Below are 24,067 nucleotides of genomic sequence, written 5' to 3' on the forward strand. Positions count from 1 at the left end.
GATAGGCTATTGATTGGTGCGTTACAAATCAAATATTGTTGTGGGATTGATGACAATGACAGACATTGTGTGAGAGGATGCTGCGTCAGAGCCAAAGTAACACATTTTTAAATTAGTTTATTGGCAATCTGACAGAATCACTGATACCAATAATCTGAAAATGCTGAATGTACATGTAGCCCCCAGTAATCAGCCAGGGCCGATAACTGGTCTACCCCTAATTTATACAGATGTTTTTCAAAATAAAATATTCGAATGGTTCGAATAACCCCAACCCTCGGGATGGGTTAAGTGCAGAGCACCAGTTTCACCATGTTGTACATTGTATGATATGCGACATAAATAGAGAATCTTCTGCTTCTCCTTCTTTGAAATGTTGAACTCTGCATCAAACTGGTGTTTATACATTTGTCTCCTCCGTCCACTCTGACCACCAGAGAGGGACTCAGCGATGAAGTCTGAGGGGATGAAATGAAAGAATAAAAGTTTAACTTGATAGTAGTGAAGTGCGAATGTAGAGTGGACCCGGCTCTTACTCATGATCCCTACTTCCCATGTGAGTTTTTGATAATTTGATACACACAATAAGCACCATGTGAGCACAACATCAGCTAATAAATTAGAGGTTTTAACACCAGGGCTCCTGTTCAAGACAAGGCCTCAGGAATCATCAAAAACGCAGAAGCCACCCTTGTTTCTGGATATTTTGCAGGTTGGTGTATGTAAACACGCAAAGGTACAATTCATCAAATAAACAACAACACAACTGCAACAATATGAGGTATAGAGTCTGGGGTGATTGCCCTCTTTGCTCAGTTGGTTATGCAGCCATGGATAACAATTCATTTTCACATCATTAGCTGATATCAGTGATTATCAGTGATCAGGGTTGTATTTGCTAATTTGAATCCACAGACTTTATAGATGAAAAAAACATGCTTGAAATCAAGAAAACAGTTTAATGTAGAAAAGTTATACAGCATCCACACATTTAATACACATTCTTGCATGTTTCTATGAGAAGAGACTCATTTAGTGTGATTTCTAATAAAACTAGAATTTGTATACAAGTTACATGCAGCAGCAATGACAAAGGGTAAATGGATTTGTTTGACATGGAGTTATTTAAATAAAAAGATATGTAAAGAAATGAGGCACTCAGTAATCTTTTAAAAAGGTTGTAGAAATCTTGAATATTCAATATCCCAGACAAAACTCTTCAGCAGAGAAAGTGTTCAAAATGATCCAAGAAACAAAGAGCTTCTTGGAGGAGTGAAATGTCCTCGTTAGTTCAGTAGACTCGATCTTTAATCCTCAATGCAAACTCTAGAGTTCAGTCGCAGGACCCCATTCGATGTCTTCTGCCTCGTCTTCGTCATCGTCAGAGCTGTCGCTGCCTCGGATCTGTGTGCGTCTGAACTGGACCGCTTGGTGATGATGTGCCAGTCTGTCAAAGAGCGGGACAGGTGGGTCAAGACTTGTAAACAAACTCTAGTCTTTATTCTTTACTCTAAAACCCAAAGATAGCGAAAGAAGACTTACACGATGAACTGAGGGCCCTTCTTTACCTCGGCCCGAGCCTCAGGCTGTGCGTCTGCAGAGCGAGCCTGCAAGAGAGAAAGAGATTGGTGTTAAACAACAACTTCTTCTTCAGCCTTTTTTTCCCCCTCTTGATTATTGACTATGAAACATAGGTTTAACCTAAATAAATACACACTACAACAAACACACATCTTAATTTCACAGACGATCTTTGGTGGTCTTGGTGGATTAAGTTAGATTTTAGTTGTGTGGTAATAATTCACTTCCACTGCTGGTGCTTTCAATTGCTGTTGGGAAAACGAGACCTTACAGAAATGATAATGTAGCTTTTTGTATTAAAAAAAGTAACTTGAGTTAAGTTTGGGAGCCCATTCTCAGCTTTTGTAAGGTTTTACGGCAGCAATGTAAATTAACACTACTAACTATTATTTTCATGATTGATAAACCTGCATTTTGTTTCTGAAATAATTGATTTCTTGGTCTAAAAAATTCCCCCCAAATGTCTGTCAGTCTCTAAAAGTTCAAATCGCCACATTTGAATCGCTTTTTTTGTCCAACCAACAGTAAAAAAAAAAAAACCCTAAAGATATTCAGTCATGCATGACTAATAAACCAGCAGATATTTACATCTGAGAAGTTAAAACCAGGGAATATTTGTCATTCATTTGTCATTTGTCATTCTTGCTTAAAAATGAACTGAAGAAATAATTGATTATGAAAATAGTTAATTTTGTCAATTTACTGACTACTTACTATGATGGACTTAAATACATAACAACATGGGTTTAATCCTTTAAATAAGAGCAATGTTTTCTTTACCTGCTCTAATTTCTCCTCAATAGCAGACAGGCTGGCCTGCTGTGGGCTCACATGCTCCGGCTCAGCATACGCAGGCTCGTTCACAGAGTATCTAGTGGAGGGGTCGGGGGCTATAAAGTCAGGGGGTCCGTCTGATGGAGTGGTTGGTGCGACTATATCAAGAGCACTGAAATCTGAGTCTGTGAAGCTGCGGTGAGAGGGGTCTTCCTCCTCAGCAGCGCTGTGAGGGGGGCTGTAACTCTCCCGACGGGGAACCCTGGGCTCGGGTACGTGCATCAGCGGAGGGATTTCTCTGAGAGAGTAGTTGTCGGCGTAAGGCTCGGGGTCCTCGTCGGGGCTGCGGTGCCTGGAGGCAGGCTCAGATGATCGGGCTAAAGCAGCTCCAACTACCCTGGAGCCTCTGGGAGGATCGGCCTTTTTCTGACCGGGATAAGCCTCCTCCAGGTCTTCGTTGTCGGTGTAGGCCTCTCCATCAGTGAAGGCCTCTCCGTCAGTGTCCTCCAGGTCGCTGGCAGCACTGAGGTAGTCCGACTGGGTTTGGTCCAGAGCATCCAAGTCGTGTTCCTCACCACTCTCCAACTGCACAGAGGAAAAATAATTCAGTTATTAGTCTGCAACTAAACAGAAGAAGAAGAAGTCTAAGAGAAAAGGGGTTAAATATGACATTGTAATTCTGTGTGTGGGTCTGGAAGAGCTGTTTGTTGTACCGTGACTTCAGACACCCAGACTGGTTTGGACTGCTGGTGTCGGATCTTATCCTTTAGATTCTCATACCAAACATTGGAGCTGGGCTGCAGGTCAATACGGGCTGGAGGGAAAAACAGGAAAAAACATGGTGCAAATTGGTACAAGCACACAGACAAAAAAGGAAAAGAAGCTTCATGCCTACTATCTTATATTCTGATCAGTTTCGATGTGTCATTACCTGAGAAGAGGTGGCTGCAGTGTTTCCTCAGCTTGAGGGCCTGTGTGTAAAGGCGTCTGGAGCTCTTGTTGGAGTTGGGGCTGTACCTCTGCCTCATGGCCTTGATGTCTTTGCGGCTGTGAGGGTCCAAGAACAGGACCATCGGGTGGTACTGGATGTAGTTGAGCCTTTCCACTGCAGTGGGAGTGATGTCCAGAAGAGGGTGCTTGTCCTGGGAAAAGAAAAAACAGTGAGGCGTGAGGAGGTAAGCAAGAATGCAAACAAAACTAGAAAATGTTTTTTCTTGCAAAAATACAGTGTGAATGCTGACATCTGAACTGAGACTGAAAACAAAGCTGAAAAGGCAAACAACAATTGCGTGAAATGCATTGCACTACACTGCTGACAAACACTCATGTCAAACTACATTAGCTTGAGAAGGTAAGAGATGAAAAAACATAACTAGAAAAGCTTGGAGGTAACTTTAATACTGTCAAAGCTGGAAGTTTAAATGAGGTCCCTGAAAAGGATCAGTACTGTAATGAAGGAGAGGGGAATGAGTTGAAAAAAGCTCAATATTTGAAAAGGCATAACAGGATGAAGGGCTCTCTTTGCTTGAAGGCTAAAAAATCTAAAACTTAATGTCCTATTGCTGATGTAGTCGTAGTAGTACCTGAAGTAGTTGGTTTAGTTGTTGTTGTATCATTAGTAATAGAGAAGATTTCCTACATTTTTCTGTTTTATATGTGTATGAGAGGTGAAAATTGTGGAATGTAGAGAGCAAAAAGCAAAAACACAAAAAAAACTGAAAATAGCCGAAAAGCAAACCTCTCACTGACCTCAGCGAGCCTAATACACATGTAAAAGCAGAAGAGGAGATAAGAAAAACATATAACTAAAACTGTCATAATTTAAAAACTATAAAAGATTTAAAAAAGCTGAGTACAAGAAATATAGTTTAAGGTATTATAGCTGCTTTAAAGTTGGAATGGTGTCAAATCAAATCCATCATCTCCGTAACGACCTGAACATTTTGATAGTCGAACGGTTTCTGTAACCCAAAAGATGCGGAAGGAGTAGCGAGCCAAAAAACGTACGGAGGAGGGAATAACAAAGCATTCAGCATTCACACTAACAAGTTTTTGTTGTTTTAAGAGTGACTGAATAACAAAATGTTTCTAAGACCGGCTCACCTTCTCTGCTATGCTCCTCACAGTGTCCAGTTTAATAACTGTGGAGCCACTGTCTGCTGCTCCACTGCGAGGAACCATGTCTGCATTAAAGCAAAAAACAGTGTTTAATTTAAATCATCAGATCGGTGCAGAATAACTAAAACATCACGTAAGAAAGTGTCAAAAAGAAGGCACTCACTCGCCACTTCGTATTCATCAGGCATTTCTCTGGCCAGCTTCTCCATGGCAATATCATTAAGAGGACCCATAATGACGATGGGTCGTTTGAAGTTAGCTGCAGACACAAACAACTCAGGATTATTCAGACTTACTCAACTCAATGCTGTTAGGAAAATGAAAAACAGGACTTTCAAAACTTACCTTCTCTGAGCAGGACTCTCTCATAGGCCGGGAATTTGCCCTGAATGGTGAGCTGCAGCAGATCGTCACGAGACCGACGGGTGTTCTTCTCGTTCTTCTTGTTCCCTCTGAGCCCCCGTAGTTTCCAGAACTCGGCTCTCGGTCCAGACACCTGCCTCTCCCCGGTTCCCCGCTGTGCCTGCTCTAAGCTGGCCAACGTCTCAGCCCTGCGGGAGGTAGCGACAGATGTAAAAAACTAAATAACGGCTCTCGGTTAAACAACAAATCTAAATCTCGTTTCCGTCTCTTCCTGACCTGGCCTGGTTGGGGATGGTGCCTTTATCCATCTCATGCAGGTCGTTCCCCATGCGGACGGCCAGCCAGTTGCCCAGCTTCCCGCGGTGCATCGTGTCCACCACCCTGAACACCTCTCCTCTGGAGAAGCCCAGGCCGATGGGGCCCTCTGCCTCGTGGTCAAAGTGGGTGCGGATGTAGAAGTTGTCGGCCAGGTTGGACTTAATGATCTTCTTATAAACTGAGGAAACGAAGAAAGTTAAGACCGCTAATCGGTGGAGGCTTCACCCATAATTATCATTTAAGCAATTAAGTGACAAACTTACTGTCCATCTTATGCTGAGTGCAGATTTGAACCTGCTCTCCTTTCTTGATGTTCAGGAGGAAGTTGGCTGCCTCCTCTCGTGTGAAATGACCAAAATCAACTTTATTGACCTGAGGAAGAAGAAGTCCGAATATTTTATGTTAAAATAGAAACAAGCTTAATTTTAATAAAATAAGGCAAAAAGACATCTAACAACTGACTTCTGCAGATTACACAGTCACAAAGAACTCACTGTAACCACATTTTATTCCCCTTTGACTTCCTGAAGCTCAACTAGCAGGGAGATGTGATGTGAACATAACAGAAATTGTGCTGATTCATGGTGACCTGTAATATTTTTGGCAGACTGATGCAATTCTCCAATATCTTGAGCTAACATGCTGAAAAAGGATCTGTAGTTGAGTTTTAAACAGTTTCCAGTCCTATATGTTGAAATAAACAAAGTGATAGCTCACCCCAAAATCAAAAATACATGTTTATCCTCTTACCTGTAGAGCTATTTATCCATCTTGATTGTTTTGGGGTGTGTTGCTGCGTTTTGGAGATATCGGCTATAGAGATGTCTGCCTTCTCTCCAATATAATGGAACTAGAGGGCACTCAAACCTCGTTGTGAGCAGTTTCATGTAGGAACTATTTTCTTTCTACCGAACTACACCCACCGGCCGTATCACCATGCAGAAAGAAGCAGCGTTTTACTCACATACGAGACACTCGTAGTCGAGAGAAGGCAGACATCTCTATGCAACTTACAATCTAGATGGATAAATAGCACTACAGGTAAGGGGATGAACATGCATTTCTGATTTTGGGCTGAAGTTTCCATTTAACCTTTTCATTACCGTTAAGCTTTAAAAAGGTAAAACGGTATACGATCTCACCTGCATGATCTGGTCTCCCTCTTTCATTCCCTGTTGATAGGCGGGGCTGTTTGGTTGAACTCCACCTACAAATATGCCAACATCGTTTCCCCCCACCAGCCTCAGACCAACGCTGCCCTCCTTCACGAACGACACCGTCTGAACGTCTGAGCTGTACCTGAGAGTGAGGAGAAGAATTTTTTATTACATGTATTTCTGTTGAGATGAATTTACTTGATGTTGACATCCATGTAAATGAAGATTACTCACCCTGGATTAGGTGATGGGTAAGAATCTGGAGGTAGGGAGTAGATGGGCTCTTCTGCAGTCTTGGCTAGAAGAGATAAGGAAACAGAGAGTGAACAGTTAGACTTTTTTGATTAATCAATCACTAATTTAGGCAAACAATTAATCGATCATCAAACTCCTTACAGTAGAGTGGTGGGTTGCTCTTCACCGAAATCCCAGACTTGATGGTACCGGTTCCATTAGCAGGACGAGGAACATGAGTCACGCTGTGAGGTGGAGAAAACATCAGTCTGTCATATTTGTGTAATTACACTTCTACACCTAAAACAATACAAGAACCAAGAGAACGTTCTGAAAGCTTTATAACAGCAAAACAACAGTTTAAATGTGAGAATATTGCTTTGATTGAGATGAAATGTGTGGTCAGTCTTACCGACGCTTGCTCTCCCCTCGCTCAGAGCTCCCAGACCTCCTGAGTTGAGACAGCTCATCGGATTCAGACGAGTCTGAAGGAGATAAACACACAACAGATAATGTGGTCAGGACTGATATTTCCCTAATTGACAACACAGAGGAGGAGAGGGTGGGAGTGTGTGACTGACCATCAGGAGGTGGTCTGACGGGTGATGGGGCGCGACGAGAAGACTCCTGCCGCACAGCAACTGGAGAGGATTTTACCTCGGGCAGGACTCTGAGAGAAGAAGACAAATACATGTAATGCACTACAATGTATCATTTAACCTTCGTCATCGTCATCTTGTAATAATACACTGAATATTTGTTTTGTTTAACTGTCCAATGTGAGATTGCTGAATAAATATCCTACTCAAACAAAAATGTTGTTGAAACATTATGTGATGCAATCCATCCAGGAAGTCATGTCATGTGTCGTCAGTGTGTACAAAGTGTTATACAAAGTGTAAAGCAGTTGAACCAGTCAGACATCCTGTCAGTGTCATTTCACACGTCTCCACAGTGAGGCGGTGATCTACATGGTGCACTCACATCTCTCATGTAATTTTTAATAATCTAGGTTTATTGTATTCTGTATTTATAGCACACTAATTCATGTTACATTTGCCAGCAAAACAGTTTCTTCATCTCAGATGGGCTTCATCAGACCCGTTCATCTCACTGGCTCATGCTTCATGTCTTTCCAAGTGTCAGTGTTTTCAGTTTACCATCAACAAATATTTAACTACAGGCATATTATGTGAACCGCTCATATTCTGATGCACGTGCTCAGGTTACGACCAATAGACTGCTGCTTTACTGTCAACAGTGTTGGATGATGTTACATTTAGGTACTTTGGATAAGTTCAGAGTTAGGTTTCTGATGAGTCCGGCAGGTCATGTTTTCAGTATTTAGAGGTGTGTTTCTGAGCGCTTTGGGCTCAGCTATAGACCCTTTTCACTGCAGACATTTTGACTTGTCGAAGCAGGAAAAGCACAGGTGTAATGATGGATTCATTACATTTAGGTGAGCTGGTTCTGGGGTTCTGGTATTGTGCATCCTCACTCACTGACCTAGCTTACTGGGACACGTAAAACCTGTGTTTTTCCTGCGAACAGGGTCTATTGGGTAGCTGACTTGTCAACAGATACGAGACATGTCAGAGAGAGTCAACTTCTGACTGAAGCTCTCACGGCATCGCTCACCTGTATCGGTTTGGAGCCGTGTTGGAGTTTGTGCTGTCTGTAGAGTTCCTGCGAGGGACGGATGCGTAGCTGGCCTCTGATTCAGACTCTGAAGGAGCTGTGAAGATCAATAAATTATGTAAACAATCAGCACATCATTTTGGATGCATTTTGCCAATTATTCATTGGTCAGAGGCAAAAAAATGTAGATGAATATGTCTGCAAAAACAATCAATAAGAACATATCTTAAGTTTTAATGCTCATGTCAAATGTGTCAGATATTTAAACCACCAATAAATCATAAAACACTTTGAATTAAAATAACACACACACAAACACACACAGCTCCTTCCACAATAATGCACAATGACTCAATTATACAAACCTTTCTGTGGTGGATTGCTGGCAGTGGGGCTGGCGACGCTCCATTTTGGCGGCTCCACAGCCACATCTGGTAGGACTCTGCAAGAGAAGAGAGGGAGGCGGGAGTGAGGGAGGAGGAAGACAACAAATCTCAGTTACGTTTGGAGAGGGGGGGGCGCGTGGCTAATATGATGATTATTGATGAGAGGGTGAGACTGAAATGTTGAATATTCACCTTAGAGTCTCTGAGGGAAGCTCTCTCTTTGATGCTTTACTGCTTTGTAACTGATCAAAATTAATCATTCAGTCGTATCAGTTGTCTTGTTTGGTCTTGTAAGCTAATGATTTTTAACATGCTGAATAAAACATGCAGATCTGATAAAATGGCAGAACTGTTAATCAGATGTTTGATTGGAATACTGTTGCTTCAGCGATAAGTGTCCTCTGTTTAATCAACACTTAGCCACATACAGGAGAGGGACATGTTCAGTGGAAGTCACTTTTATTTCATTGGTTAACAAACACAAACACAAGGTACACAGTCACAAACACAAATCAAGCAAAAAAATAAAGGCTACAAAATGAGACTTCAGCCACAAAATGAGCAAATCAATAAAAATCACCAGACATATAGGTAATTTAAGTTTTATAACCTAAATAAAAACATGCGATTAGCTAATTTTAATAACGGGGGGGAGACGTGCACAGTCTGCTCATTGTCCCAGTCCGTGACATCTTGTTGGGTTTCAGGAAGGGGGGGTGGGGGGGGGTTGGAGGTTGGAGGTTGGGGTTGGGCGGGCCTTCATCTGTACCTGTATCTGCTGAGGGAGTCCTGACTGTAGGTGGTGCTGTGCCTCTGAGGAGGCGCCGAGCTGCCGTCGTCTGACTCGGACTCAGAGTCTGAGAACAAGGAGGACAACAGTTATGGAACATAACCGCAGCAAGCGTTGATGCTGTTCACCGTGCTGCAGCATGAAGTAACAACTACTTTATTTTTGTTATATTCTTTATCGCATGGTACTGTTTTTTCCTCTTGCCACAGTATTTAATACCAAGTTAGTTAGTGTAGTGTGCACACTGCACAGAGCACCTTTCATGCTTTAGCTTCATTTGACTGTTAACAGATGTTCAGCAGCAAACATTCAAAGATTAAACAAATATTGACAAAGTGTGTACCACCACAACAGAGTTTGATTATCTGTCTATGTGTGTGTGTCTGTGTGTGTTCACTGACCTGGGGGTGGGACTCTTAGAGGAGAGCTGACCCTCCTCGGTGGCTCTGTGCGAAGAGTGATGGGGGAAGCTCTCAGGCCAGGTAGGGGCAGATCAGGAAGAACTCTGAAGGGGAGAAGAAGTGTGAGGAAAAGACAGTTAGGAAATGTGTGGTGGAAAAAGAGATTTCATTTCTCATGCATCAAGCTTCGTCCTTACTTGTATCTGCTGTCTGGGCGGGGGCTCTCTCTGCGCGGTGGAGGGGAGGCGCTGCGGTCAGAGTCAGAATCCGACACAGGCTTACGAGGCCGTGAGGCGGAGGAGGTGGGGCGAGAGGTGGACCAGTTGTGGACGGCAGGAGCGGACTTGGGGTTGGGGAGGGTGGACACACCGGACATAGTTCTGGAGAAAGAGCAAACGAAAAATTTATTTCTTAGATAGAATCTTATTTGATATTTGTTGTGTTTTTGTGTGTTTTTATGTTCTGTAACCACAAAGTTAATTTAACCGAGGATAACCGGGATTTAGAAAAACCCAGTAATCATTGCTAGATTACTTCTGGAAAAACCTGATTTGGTTTTACAAGAGTGTATGTGCCTGACAAAGACTTCAGACGTGGGGAGTATCAACTGACAATGCAGAGGAATGAAAGGAACGATTATTACTCCAACTCCGTTCTACTATCATCTAGTCTAAAATAATTCAGTCAGACTAAAACTGAAACTGAAACAAGTCTAAAGGGTTTCCACAGATGAACAGGCTGCTGTAAGAGTCAAACACAAGTGTACAGTAAGAAAAACAAAACAAAACATGCTTTCTTGTAAAGAAAGGAAATATACACAGTTTGTGCTGAAAATGGATGTTTTGAGATGATACTGACTTGTATTTGCTGGAGTGATCCCTCATGTCCGGACTGTGTCTCCTGACAGGAGGAGGAGGAGAGGCACTGCGGTCCGACTCCGACTCAGATGGAGCTGGAGGAGCAATAATCGACAGAAACCTCATTAGGACCTTCATCTTTTGGATTTCAATCTCAACGTGACTTCCAGCAGCTACAGATGCATTAAACCTTTTGCTAACACACTACTAAAACACAGCTCCACTTTATATCAAACAAAATATTAATGTAATGTCTTCTGAGGATGAACATTCTCAGAAGGACTCACCTCTGCGAGAGGCGTGAGTTCTTGCTGGAGGCCGAGTCAAGGTGGAGCGCAGCGGTGATGAATCGCGAGACTTGGCAGGAGGAGGTTCAGCTCTTGTTCTGGATAAAAAAAAAAAACAGATACAGGAATTCTTAAGTGCCTTTATTTTTGTAATATTCAACTTTTGTCAGTTTTGGTGGCGTGGTGGGTGTGGTGTGTACCTGCGTGTCCGTTTTTCTCTGGTGGGATGACGAGACGCTCTGTGAGTGGGGATATCCGCGTCAAGGTCTGAAATGTCTGATGGGAATCACAAAACAATTTAATTTAGTGAACATCAACGACTTCTACATTTCTTTCTTCTTGCACACTATAGTTCAGAGGAGTTTTTACTCTCATGCTCACATTTAATACCCCACCTTCCCTCCCCCTCCCTCTTCATCGTCATCTCTCACCCTCCAGTTCGGAGCTGCTGTCGCGGCGGCGGTCGTCCTCGCTGTTGGGGGCGCTGTCCTCCACCTCTGGGATGCTGACCAGGAACTTGCGGTCGTCCCTGAGGACGGTCATGGTCAGTTTGCCCCTGCTCTTCTCCACCAGGTGTTTGGTCTCCAGCAGGGATAGATTCTCTGTCGTCATGCCATTGATCTGATTGAAGGAGATAAATTGATTAACATGAAAAGACAAAGGAAGATGTTGTATGTGTATTGACACAGTTGTTTTAGATTAATTATCCAGTTCCTAATGTTCACCTTGAGAATGAGGTCTCCCTCCTGCAGAGTTCCCTCCTTTGCAGCCAGGCCTGTTTCTGTCATGTGCTTGATGAAGATCTGACTGCCCAGCTTCAATCCATACTCTGCAGGAAGAGGAAAACAAGAATCCCATCAGAAATCAGAAATTCTCCTGGGAACTTCTTTCCCTGCTCTCTGAAGTCTTACCATCTGTGATTTTCTTTTTAAGCAGTGTAGTTTTGATGGGTTTCTCTGGAACATCCTGATACGGCAGCCTCTTGTACCCCGACGACATCAGGGGTAGTGTGTTTCCGTGCCCATTGCGGTCTGGCGTGTTGCTTCGAGCTCGGGAACGGTAGCGGTTGTCGTCTCTGTTGTCGCTGCCGTCTGAGTAGCGCCGTGTTCGTCTGGGGGGGTCTACATCCAGCAGGTTGGAATGGGAGGCAGCCCGAGACGGCCTAGTTGTCGCTGGGATCTGGATCTTGCGAGGACGTTTCACTGTCTTGAGAGAAACATGGACAGATTTAGAGGCATGAGCGAACAGTAATACATGATAGATTAGAAGACATTTCCTTCATACTCACTATGTTTACAGTCTTGCCACAGGACTTGAGGGTCTGAATGGTGTAGTTTGAGTGGACATTATCCATCGACACTCCGTTGACCATGACGATTTGGTCTTTGGTGCTGCAGAGCAAAAGCAAACACACATGTGAGCCTGGTTATGTTGGTGGGCTCACAAACCTTCAATTTAAAAGCCTTTACACTAGAGCTGCAATGATTAGTTGACAAAGGGATCAGTCATAAACTATTCTGATCATCGGTTAATCAGTTTGAGGAAGCTTTCGCACCAGGAATCATCAGCCAATCACGTTGTGCAGCACAACAACATGAGATCTGTTAATTATTTGTGTTTCTTGTCACCCTGTATGATACGAAGGGCACAAAAAGTGCGAGCGAACATATTGGAGCATGCATAGACTTTATACGAGCGCTCCTGTGTCATATTTCAGGTATTATTGTCAGCTGACGAAAATTTGCATCTCTGCCAGTATGAATACTTTTGTGTTTTATGTTGTTTATTCATCGTGTCCTTTTTTATGTTTACAGTCAAGTTCTAATTTTAAGGTTCCTAGAGTCACGTCAGAGCGACGGTCAACTTACAACAGTCGTCCCATGGCTGGTCCATTTGGCAGCACGTCTGACACCACCACAGTGGTGTCCCCGGTATCTGGGTGAGGCTTGTCTTTGCCTCCTGATATGGCAAAGCCGAACCCCAGTTTGGAATCCTGTCATTATGAGAGAAAAAAAAAATAATGAAAAACAGGCTTTCAGATGGATAGAAGATGATAGCAAGTGACACGAACGAAGAGAAAGAATGCAGGAGAGTAAGCGGGCAGAGTATGGGCATGTGTTGCAGATGCAGCGTCGAGATAGAGGGAGACGGAGCACATTCCAGCGGCCTTCAGAGGCGGGACAGTGAAGAGCAGCTGGGTGTGTCGCTGTGAATTCCTCTGGAGTCTGTGCTGTGAAACTGAGAGGTCTGAAGCTCGGTCCTGCTCAACCCCCGCAAGACCCATGACAATAACCCTGGAAACAATACTGAAACTTCCTCTGTGCCATACATCCAGGCTCCACTTTCACTTCTGTGTTTGTGCAGCCAGAGAGCACGGACCAAACTGCACCGAGGCACCAAAGATCAAGTGGTCTGCACTTCAGATCTACTTTAATTTCTTGTGAATTTTATGCATTTTTTAAAAAAAATATATATTTTTTTTATGTACAGAAAAGGAAAACACATCAATGTCTTCACCAAAATCCCACCACAACCCCAATCACACACGTCATATGTTGATTTTTCTCTACAAACAACCACTTACTTTGTTTAGTGTTATTGTATGTTGCTCCCATATTGTTAGCTCCTCCATGCCTGGTTTCTGGAAAGAAAAAAACAACAACACACACAACAATGATGAGAACAGAAGTATTTAACTGAGACAATGTAAAATCATAAATTATTCCTAATAATCCAGGTTATTACAGGGAGGACGGTTGAGCCTGAAGAGTAGGAAGAGTGACTGATCTCAGCATGCTGTCACCTGCCTCAATCCTGCCAGACCGGTATGGAGGAGGGGCTACCTATACCTACCTACCTGTGTGTGTGCGCTGTCCCTGTCCCTGTGGTGTTGACAATGTATAACACCTGAGGCTTGTTCAGTCAGTGTACACATTCAAAAACATTGTATAGAGACAACAAGGGCTGCAAGTGACAGTTATTTACAACATTGGTAAACTGGACAATTATTTTCTTGATTGATTGATTTCTTGTTTGGCCTAAAAATGTCATGAAAAAATGTAACTTACAAAACCCCCAAAAACCAAAACCCCAGTGAACTGTCATATATTGTGTAGCAAATGTTTGGCATGAAAAAAAGATTATTCAGCCGTTTTATTTATTTATTTATTTTCTGTTGATTTGAAAAATAACTGTCTATTTTAATAAACAAGTAATTTTTCCAGACAAAATGTTAAACATCTGCTGGTTGCAGCTTCTTAAATGTCAGAATTTACTGCTTTTCTTTGTCATTCATGATCGTAAATGAAGAGGCTTCTGTTTAAAGACGTCACTTTTGGCTTTGAGAAATGTTTGGACATTTAATAGACTAATCCCTCATTATGAAAATTGGCTAATTAATTGATAATGAAAATAATGGTTAGTTGCAGCCCTATTCTAGAGCATATTTCCTCCTATAGCGACGCAGATACATGTATATTGTGCCTGTTCAACACAGCACATTTCTATGTTCGACTCTCTGCACACAGTCAAGCTCACTCAGACCTGGAGGCTGGTGACATAGCAGAGCATTCCTTAAGAGTCAAGTTATCTTCAGTCAATACTTTTTAAACCACCAGGTTATTTCTGTGAAGACACTTTGGTCACGTTGGTTATTTGATGCTGTATCGAGGCACAATTAAGAAAACTGGACTTGCTGTTTGTTGTATCTGTGTCGAGCAAATTTCTACACTTCTGTCCAAAAACATTTTGATTGATTTAAGTTTTTGTTTGTTTTGTTTCCTACAACAAATCACAGACGGTTATTCGCTGCACTAACATGAACAAATGCCTCTCGTGTTCATCATTTTCCACATACTAGCTATTTTCAAAACCAAAAAAAGGCTGGCCGTGAACTATATTTCACCGAACGAGGGAAGTTGAGTTACAGTAAGAACGGGTAAAGCCAGCTCCTCTAGTTAAAGACACACAGGTACTGTTGTAGTCAAGTGAAAAAACACAAACTTGTTCAAACACACATGCACGAGTACAAGAGAGTGACATCTGTTAACACTCGCAGTGCAGCACAGATGACACTTACAACTTAAAGGAATTCACTGAGCTCAAACATCAGCCAGGTACCTAATATCCTGTCACACCCAAACACATCATCTGAACATACAACATCAAGTCACTGATCAGTTAGTCAATTAGAGCTGCAACAACTGATCAATAAGTTGTCAACAATTAAGTTAATTGCCAACTATTTTAATAACAGATTAATCAGTTTGAGGAACTTTTTAAGAAATAAAGTAAAAAATATCTGATTCCAGCTTCTTAAATGTGAATATTTTCTGGTTTCTTTGCTTCTCTGTGACAGTAAACTGAATATATTTGGGTTGTGGGGAAAAAAACAAGACATTTAAGGACGGTATCTTGGTCTTTGGAAAACACTGATCAACATTTTTTTTACCGTTTTCTGACATTTTATGGACCAAATAACTAATCGTTTAAAAACGAAAATAATCATTATTTGCAGTCCTAAAGTCAGTCCTGGTCTCATTCTCTAATCTTTAAGGGGCAGAAATCTCCCATATGATCACCACAAAAATCTCAAACTCGCTGGTGGAGGTAACCATGAGCACAGGTGCACAGAGTGACCTGTGAACAGTAGGCCATTTGTTTGAACAAGTTAATCATTAACCTGACAGAGGAATAACCATCGCTGAAGTAAAAGCTGGCTGAGGAATTTCAAACTGCATGTCGAGCTGCAGTTTAATTTTAATCTAAGATGAAACCTGAAGATGTTTGTAGTTTCACTGCAGTTTCTTTGAGCACACAAGTCAAACAAGGATAATAAACCGGAGGGAGCAGCGGTAACGACTGAATCAGATGATGAGCAAGGAGCAAATATGACTGTAAAACAACTTCATAAGAGGACGACTTTGTTAAAACACTGTTGCAACACAAAAGTACTGAGCTGACCTATATTCAGGAAGAGCAGCTTAACCTCAGCACGCTGATGGTACAGTCAGTTAAACTTTAACTCTGTAGCGCTGTGAATGTTCAACAAGAGGAAATCACTGTTGACCTGTATTAAATTATCATCCGCTACTAAAGTTAAAGAAAGAAAACATGCAAATCGTCGTCATGTCGAGGGAATTTCCTAAAAACAAATAAGTTTGGAGCGGAGCAAAGCAAATCAATGTGTGTCTGCACTGAAAATCATTCATGTCAGTCACAAATTAGATGTTTCGATGAATCGGATAGTCATGAACTAAGTCCTCTAACTATACAGTTGAACTGCAAAAGCTCCTGTAAAAATCAGATGTTTAAAGGGCTGCCAACTAATGATTCTTCTTCAAATTGCTGTTTTTTTCCAACCAACAGTCCAAAACCCAAAGACTCTTCATTTACCCTCATAAATGACAAGCAAAGCAGCAAATCCTTTGTAAATGTTTGACGTTTTACTTGAAAAATGACAGAAATTATGTATCGATTATCAAAGGAGTTGCGATTAATTTAAAGCTATAGAATTAAGAAAGCTGACAGTGATTTCCAGTCTCCTGACATGAGCCTGGTTTAAGGCCACAACCTGCTCTCCTTCCCGACACTCCTGCTACTTCAGGTTTCGCTGAGGGCTTGTTCATATCGCTAACAACTTATGTCCTTTGTTCATATTTTAACAGCTACGGTTTAGCTACATTCAAGCAGCGGTATACTATAAGGCTATTAATGATTTGTGTTCCTCCCTTTCCACTTACCACTTGGTCCTTGAACCTTACTTCCATGTCCCGCTGGGATCCCTAAGCTGAACAAAACACCTGTGGCCTGTGGCGCTCAACGAACAGACAGCTCTTTATATTCCATATGGCAGCAACACCAAAAGCTAAACAATCACAGATCCCGCAGTCATCCAGCTTCAGTTTCCTTCCTCCTCAGATCAGCTCTGTATAGATGATGGAAACCTGATACACTCCTACTCAAATTATTCCTAATGTGACGGGCTATCGAGTTTCTCCCTCAGCAGAGAGAGAAGAGAAAAAAACATCTAGGAGAGGACTCACCTGGAGCGCTCCTCCCCCACCTTTGCCCACTCTCACAGTCACTCTCTAGTGCCCTTCAATAAACCTGGATTTAAGGTGGAGCTGCACGGCCTTACACAAATCCCCATACACAAACATCAGCAGGGGGAAGTATCTTAAATGTGACGGGGGTTGTAATCACAGAGAGGTGTGCAGAGCTGCATCAGTCTGAAGTGGTGAAGTACATTCCAGATGTTAAAACATTACATGGACATTCAAGAGTATAAACAAAGAAAATATGACCCACAGAGTTTAAAGTTGGCTGCTTTCAAGTCAGACAAATATTTCTCTACACATAAAAGAAAATATTCTTCACTGTTTATAAGAGTTAACAGCAGCACACTCACTACTCTGCACCCGAAATACTAGTAAGTTAAACTTATAACTAGTATAGTAGTAAAAAACAAGCATCTGTTACCTACAGTATGTTAACTATGCACCTTAACTGAAGATGTGAATATAGTGTATGTAATATTTTTTTTGGACAAACCTGATAGTTAAAATTATGCAAACTTTTGACTGTTTTAAGTGTCATCTTACTTTGAAAAAACTGGCCAACTGACAGTTAAACTTCCGTTTAAAGGGGCTCTTTGTAGAAATGTACATGTATTAATCCCTTTTTAATTGGCCATATGTGAGCGGATTATAACGTGACGTGAAAAATTAGCCCTCCCAGTTGTCTATACCAGCCTGTGGATGATTTTTTGAAGTTGTTTAATGCTGCTGGACTGTGGATTTCTTTGTGAAGGACTCCGGTTGGATTTTCTGTAACAATTTAAAGGATGTGACTTTATGCACGTTCACGAGTGCCTTGTCTCAGTGCCTCTCTCTGCTCTGCTAACAGAGCAACAGTAGTTATTATTAGTTTAGAAATAGGGTTAGCTAACATGAACGAACAACCAGCTTCCTGCACAACACAGAGCCCCTTTAAACAGGGAAATTGGTCATTAGGAACATCGTGACTCCTTATTCCAACCTTCACCTGACATTATAATTCATCATGTCTCATACAAAATGTCCAACACATTTCCATGTAATATTATTCATTATTACATGAGTAGGGCTGCGAATTATATTTATTTTCACAATTAAATTAGCCTTTTTCAATATTTTTTCAATTAATCTAGAAACCATTTAGTCAATAAATTGTCAAATAATGACAAAATGTATTAACGAGTCACACTGATGGATCAGAATTTTACTACAGACAGTTTATCCTTGTGTGGTCAGTGTGTATGTCGTCAGATATGCAAAAATAAATGGCAGTACATATAATTTATGTGTATTTGAACCTCTTATGTCCAGTGTACTGGTATTATTGTTATCACACATCTATATAAAAATAAACACTAGAAAATAACGTCATGATGATGAACCAGCCGAATCGTCTGTGGCGGTCGACAAAGTGTAAAATATGTTGATGAAACTGCAAACTGATCTAGTGTAACACAAAAGACAACACATAACAACACAGACAGCACTGGAGCATTAAGAGGTTGAGTACAGGCTGTTGCTACATCACTACCATCCACTTACAGGAACCACTAGCAGCGGTGGTTTAGGCTCCGGGGGCAAAGAGCCAAAGTGCTTCAGTAGTTTCATTCGCTGCGTCAGATTCATGATGATTAAAAAAAAAACCTGCTTATTAACTCAGTCACTTCCGTCCAACTGTTACAGGCGCACACAAATATGTAGTCTGTGTCTCAGCCACACAAGGTCACTGATGCAGCTCTCGGAGTGAAAAAAAGACAAACAATCCACAGAACGAGGCCACAGGACACTTCACAGTATTCAGCTTAAAATCCTGAAAATGAAAAAGACACATCGGCTCTCCTCTGCTTCCCACAGATGTGTCCATCACTCCAGAGTAATGATCAGTATTATTCCCTGTGTGACTGGTTCATAAAGTCACATAGGTCCGCTTGCTTCTGCTGTGTGTGTGTGTGTTGGTTAACTTGTAGACTTTCCCACAAGGCAGCAGCAGCAGCAGGTCCCAGTCTACTGGCTGAGTTTCAGCCTGCTGGGTGCTATGGTTACCTCGGGGGAATGAGAGCACTGGGCCGTTAATAATTGACGGGGTGTTTGCTACACTATAGGTCTGCTTGTCCTGAGTAAAGTTTCCTGGGTTCCTGCACAGGCCCTGAGCTGTTTCAGGAGAAGGAAATGACACTGTGGCAACACAGAGCTCTCATGGTATCTCCCCTTCATGGTCAGCATCGATGCACAACCAAAACAGTGGGTGTGCTGCAGCGCTTTTCTGTCCGACTCTGTTTATCAGGGCCCTGCCTACTCAAGACTACAGTCACAGACTCACTTGTACCAGAGGAAGTCAAACGGGGAGGAACTTTCTGTACCTGGAGGGTGAACAGAGAGCGATAACTAGATCAAACAGCTTATCAGATCCTGAAGCACAAAACGTCCTTCAAAGAACGAGAGAAGAGTCTGGGTTGTACAAATGTGGCTAGAGCTGCAACGAAAATAATCAACCACTACTTTGATAATCAAAAAATTGATCTATGTAGAAGCTGGAATCTAGGAGCAATACTTTTTAATTTTTTTTTATTTTCCATTGATGGACTATGTTAAATCCTGCAAATAATCACCAGATTAGTCGATAATGACAATAATTATTAGATGCAGCCCTAACTTTGTCAGTTTGAAAAAAGCTGCAGCTACATAACAGATGCTCTGGTTCAGCCAGGTGGAACAGCTGGCCTCTGGTCAGCCAGGACACCACTGCTGAATTATTCACAAGTCTGATGAAAACAGAGAACGTCAGACAACCACTACTGTTACCAAAGCAAACACTCTGTAAAGGTGTGCCCCCTCGAGTAGGTAAATAATCACTCAGTCATGTGTCAGGACAAAAGTCTGTTCAGCAGTAGGGTAGGCTGGGTTTCTTTCATTTTAAACTGAGGCCACTCCTGTTGGCCGTCCAACGTGCACACTACCACCTCCAGAGCACCTGCGCAGGTTAGCTGAGAGCTTAACTTAAAGCCTCACTGTGAAAACAGAGGCCTACTTTCAGTGTGACACATAACTGGAATTCTTCAACAGTGCATCACGCAAACAACCTGCTCCAATAAAAATTAATGACTGAGAGAGTAATAAAGCCTCGAGTGGACTCAAACATACAGTGGGTCTGTGGTTAATGAGGAACAGCAAAGCTTTCTGTGTAAGTCTTGAGATCTGAAAGACAAATACTCCAGAGGTTTACAGAGCAGCTGTAATTACACAGGACGAGGCTTTGTACTGCAGCTCCCGCTCACACTGGAGTTACTTCATCGCGGCATGTACTGTCAACAGTGTTTAAGTACTGTAAACGTACACTTTATAGCTGCCTGGACTCCATACAGATGTCTTCACTCGGGTTATGAAGAAATACACACTAACACTGATGGAATGTAACTAAGTACGTCCAGTTAAGTACAGTTCTGAGGTATTTGTACTTTACATTACTTTACAAGTATATTCTACTACTTTTTACTTCCACTACACTACATTCTGAAGGCAAATATTGCACTTTTACTCCACTACATAGTATAAGTATAAGTATATTGACAGAACATTACTTTTAAAACTTAAACAGGCAATAGAAAAGTTTTCTACTGTAACATATTATGAAGTAAATGTTGACTGCACAATGTGATGGACAGAATAATGAAAACATCTGCGTTAAGGCTTGTTCCTTATAAAACTTGCCGTCACTATACAATTTTGTGAGCCACCGGGCACAAATTCTCACAGGAAAACTGAAGATTTCACTGTAAGTTCAGTCAGGTTGGCAGCCTGGCACCATTTCTGTCTGCTTTCACATCTCCATTATCGACGAAATGATTGAATAATCTCACGTTTTGTCCTGTTTTGTTGTTATTTGTGACTCGGAAAGGAAAACGATCCATTTGTCTTTGCTACAGCGGCGCCAACCTGGAAACGCTATGGGGGGGAAAGTTGTCTATTGCCACTTTAAGTACATGCAACATCAGATGCTTTAAGGCTTTTACTCGAGTGCTATTTGTGTGGGTGACTTTCACTTCTCGACACCATATCTTTACTTTTACTCAGGTATGACTTCTGGGTACTTTTTACAGCACTGCACACTGAGGAAAACAGATTCATAGATGCACTTTGATTCACTTTAACAAAGAAAATCAATGCAAAAACAAAAGCAGAAGATCAGTCTTTTGTGCACGGTGTTGTTGACGAATAAACAGTAAACAGAGTGCACCATGTGTAATTTAAAGCTACCTGGAGGCTAATGGAGCATCACAATCTCAAGCAGATAACCTCAGCCTGTAAGATGGCTAATGACCAATCAAACTGGCTTTAAATATTACATTTAAATTAGGGCTGGGTGATATTATTGTATATACTGTCAGATTATTTCACTTAGTTAAAAGTCACATGATTAAACACAGCGTTTACACCAAAGTAGCCCTTTACTTCATCTCAGATGCTGCTTTTACTGTATTTGTTGTCATTTATGAGCTTTTATCTCCTTGTCTTTGTTCTATATTCTGCTTCCAGTTTACATGTCTTTTATTTAATTAACAGAGAGATGCCAAACATGGTTTTGTTGTACCTTGGTACGACAACAACGAAGGCAACAATAATCTGAATCAATGTGACGCTGTACAACAGAGACATATATCCACATTACCCGCACACAGCTCTCTTCAAGCGGGTTTCTGTAATGATGGTTCCTGATTCAGCTAGAAAAACCTGGGACTCAATCTTAAATCACAGGAAGTTGCCAGAACAGCAGCCCCCTCTGGTCTGAATGCACGGTCTCGTCATCTCTAATCAAACAGTGTATCAGTAAACAGTCTGATTGGAGTCGAGGGGAAAAGAAGACGCAGCTGTTTGGGAATGCAGAGTCGAAACTATTGTGAAACTCTCTGGCAGGCAGGTAGAAACTTGCATGTGTGGCAGAACAGGTAAGGCGAGGAAAGTGGGGCTGCTGCAGCTGACAGTCACCAACCCCAACAACACACACACACACACACACACACACACACACACACACACACACACACACACCCTATTAATTATGTCAACCACAAACCAAAATATCATTTAACAAACCTCACAGCATGACAACAACCACAGCTGACATTTAAGCCTTATAACTGTCCACAGCTGATGAAGCTAGCAGGCTTTTTGTTGTAAATATCCGGTTATAGGCTAAACCACTGCAAATGCTCAAAGCTAGCTCCTGTGCTAGCGGCTGAACCCTTTTAGCTTCAGGTTTTAGGTCTTCATACCTGTCTAAGTCACACAAATTATAACGTTTTCTTTTAAATAACTTCAGTAAAAGCTTTCAGTTGTTCCTCAACTTCGCATTTCTCTCGTCAGCCTGATGATGTGGACTGACAGCCACGCTTTTATTACCTGAGCACCAGGAAACATTTGACAGCAGTGAAGCTAACGTACCTGTAAACGTGAACGTGTCTCTCGGTAGATTTCGTCAAACTTTAAAAAATCCACGCTGGAAAATCTTCTTCACGGTTTCACCCACTCGAGCAGACTGTCCCCAGTAGTTTGAAAAGTTTCTCCTAAATCTCCCTGAGGACAGGTGCGGAGGTGTGGCGTCGACGGCTCGACGTACAGGTGAGTTTCACAACGTCATCACGCGAGGAGCGCGCCACCAACCGGAAGTTGGTCCTCCACGTAAATAGGTCCTCCTCCCAGTTTTGGTTGAGATAAAGAGGCTTGTTTCACTTCAGTAAAAGTACTTGAACACAGATAAGTGATGGAATGTAACTAAGTATATTTAGTCAAGTACAATTTTGAGGTATTTTATACTTCCACCACATTTTGGAGGCAAATATTGTACTTTTTTACTCAATTATATTTATTTGTTAACTTTAGTTACTAGTTACTTTGTAGCATCAGAACCAAAGTAGCACATTTTATTTGATATTTTATCAACAATCGGATAAAAAAAACAATTCTTATCAGAAAAATGATGAATATTGCATCTAATTTTAATCATTCGACACAGAATGCAGAATAAATACATGTATAATTGACTTTTGCTTGTACTTTTGGTACTTCAGTACATTTATTGCCTGAAAATTACTGATAATATCAGATACTTTAAGACTTTTACTCAAGTACTATTTGTATGGGTGACTTTCACTTTTACCAAAGTCATATTGTAACAAGATATCTTTACTTTTACTCAAGTATGAGTTGGGTTTTTTTATACAACACTGTAAATATGACATAGGGTGTTTTGTGCTGTCACAGTAACAATATATGCTTAATGTTGTCCCGTGTTGCTCTAAAAACAATGATGATATGAACTGATCGGCTTCCAGGAAACCCTAAAACAGTTTATTTCCATAAATTGTGTCACTGCTCCTGTGCTTTATTGTTTTATGAGGGGAACTTCAGATATGAATACTGTTTCACAAAGTGATGGCCATAGATACTAAATTAGTAGGCCGCTCATCCTACCTGGCCCTGCCCCAGTCCCCAAAACCTCTTGTATTATTCAGATGTTCTTGAATACAGCAAAAGTAGCAATACCACAGAGTGGAAATACTCTGTTACAACTAAAAAACTTACATTTAAATTATTACTTGTACGTAAAAGTACAGAGGAAATAAAAAGAAGTTTAAAAAAAATACAAAAAACTAAGAAAAGCAACCATTTCAGAATAATAGGCTATTTAGCAGTAATTATAATTATTGATACATTAATATCTTCATCACTTTAATGTTGCAGCTGGTGGGGCTGATTTTATCTATTTAACTGCTGGATAACTCAATCTATATTAATAGACTACATCAGAATTTATCAGATTATTGTTGTTGAACATTGTTTATATTTTGTATTTATCTGAACCTCTAAAAAAGTGAACAGTAACTACAGCTGTCAGATAAATAGAGTGGAATTAAAAGTACAATGTTCTCTAGAAGTAGAAGTATAAAGTAGCACAAAATTTAAATACTCAAGTACCTTAAAATTGTACTTAAGTGAGTAAAAAAGTAAAAACGTACATAGTAACATTCCAACACTGCTTTTGACTTTTGTTTGACTAAAGAAATATTAATAACAGTCCCTTACACTGGGGCTCTGGCTTATAGTGTCCAG

The 24,067-nt window shown here is 41.3% G+C and overlaps 1 protein-coding gene across 3 annotated transcripts; it reads right to left on the reverse strand.

Moving 5' to 3' along the window:
* Positions 1-939: 939 nt before the first annotated feature.
* Positions 940-22,530, reverse strand: tjp3 (tight junction protein 3). 3 transcript variants are annotated; one of them, XM_073475712.1, is made up of 30 exons: positions 22,400-22,530; positions 13,489-13,545; positions 12,773-12,897; positions 12,193-12,295; positions 11,816-12,110; positions 11,630-11,733; positions 11,336-11,525; positions 11,105-11,180; positions 10,905-11,002; positions 10,619-10,712; positions 9,958-10,140; positions 9,761-9,864; positions 9,339-9,426; positions 8,549-8,625; positions 8,184-8,280; positions 7,127-7,215; positions 6,958-7,030; positions 6,708-6,790; positions 6,546-6,609; positions 6,297-6,453; positions 5,418-5,526; positions 5,113-5,332; positions 4,819-5,024; positions 4,637-4,732; positions 4,459-4,538; positions 3,287-3,497; positions 3,069-3,169; positions 2,362-2,940; positions 1,543-1,607; positions 940-1,447 (listed from the first exon to the last, which is right to left on the reverse strand). In XM_073475712.1, exons 2-30 carry the CDS (start codon positions 13,534-13,536, stop codon positions 1,327-1,329), a joined length of 3,936 nt encoding a protein of 1,311 aa, XP_073331813.1. In that variant the 5' UTR covers positions 13,537-13,545; positions 22,400-22,530; the 3' UTR covers positions 940-1,326. The 3 variants fall into 3 exon arrangements, with proteins under 3 accessions (XP_073331813.1, XP_073331811.1, XP_073331812.1); XM_073475710.1 differs by lacking the exon at positions 22,400-22,530 and adding an exon at positions 18,503-18,871; XM_073475711.1 differs by lacking the exon at positions 22,400-22,530 and adding an exon at positions 16,646-16,962.
* Positions 22,531-24,067: the final 1,537 nt, after the last annotated feature.

Source organism: Pagrus major, chromosome 11, assembly GCF_040436345.1.
Source record: "Pagrus major chromosome 11, Pma_NU_1.0".
Classification (NCBI taxonomy): Eukaryota; Metazoa; Chordata; class Actinopteri; order Spariformes; family Sparidae; genus Pagrus; species Pagrus major.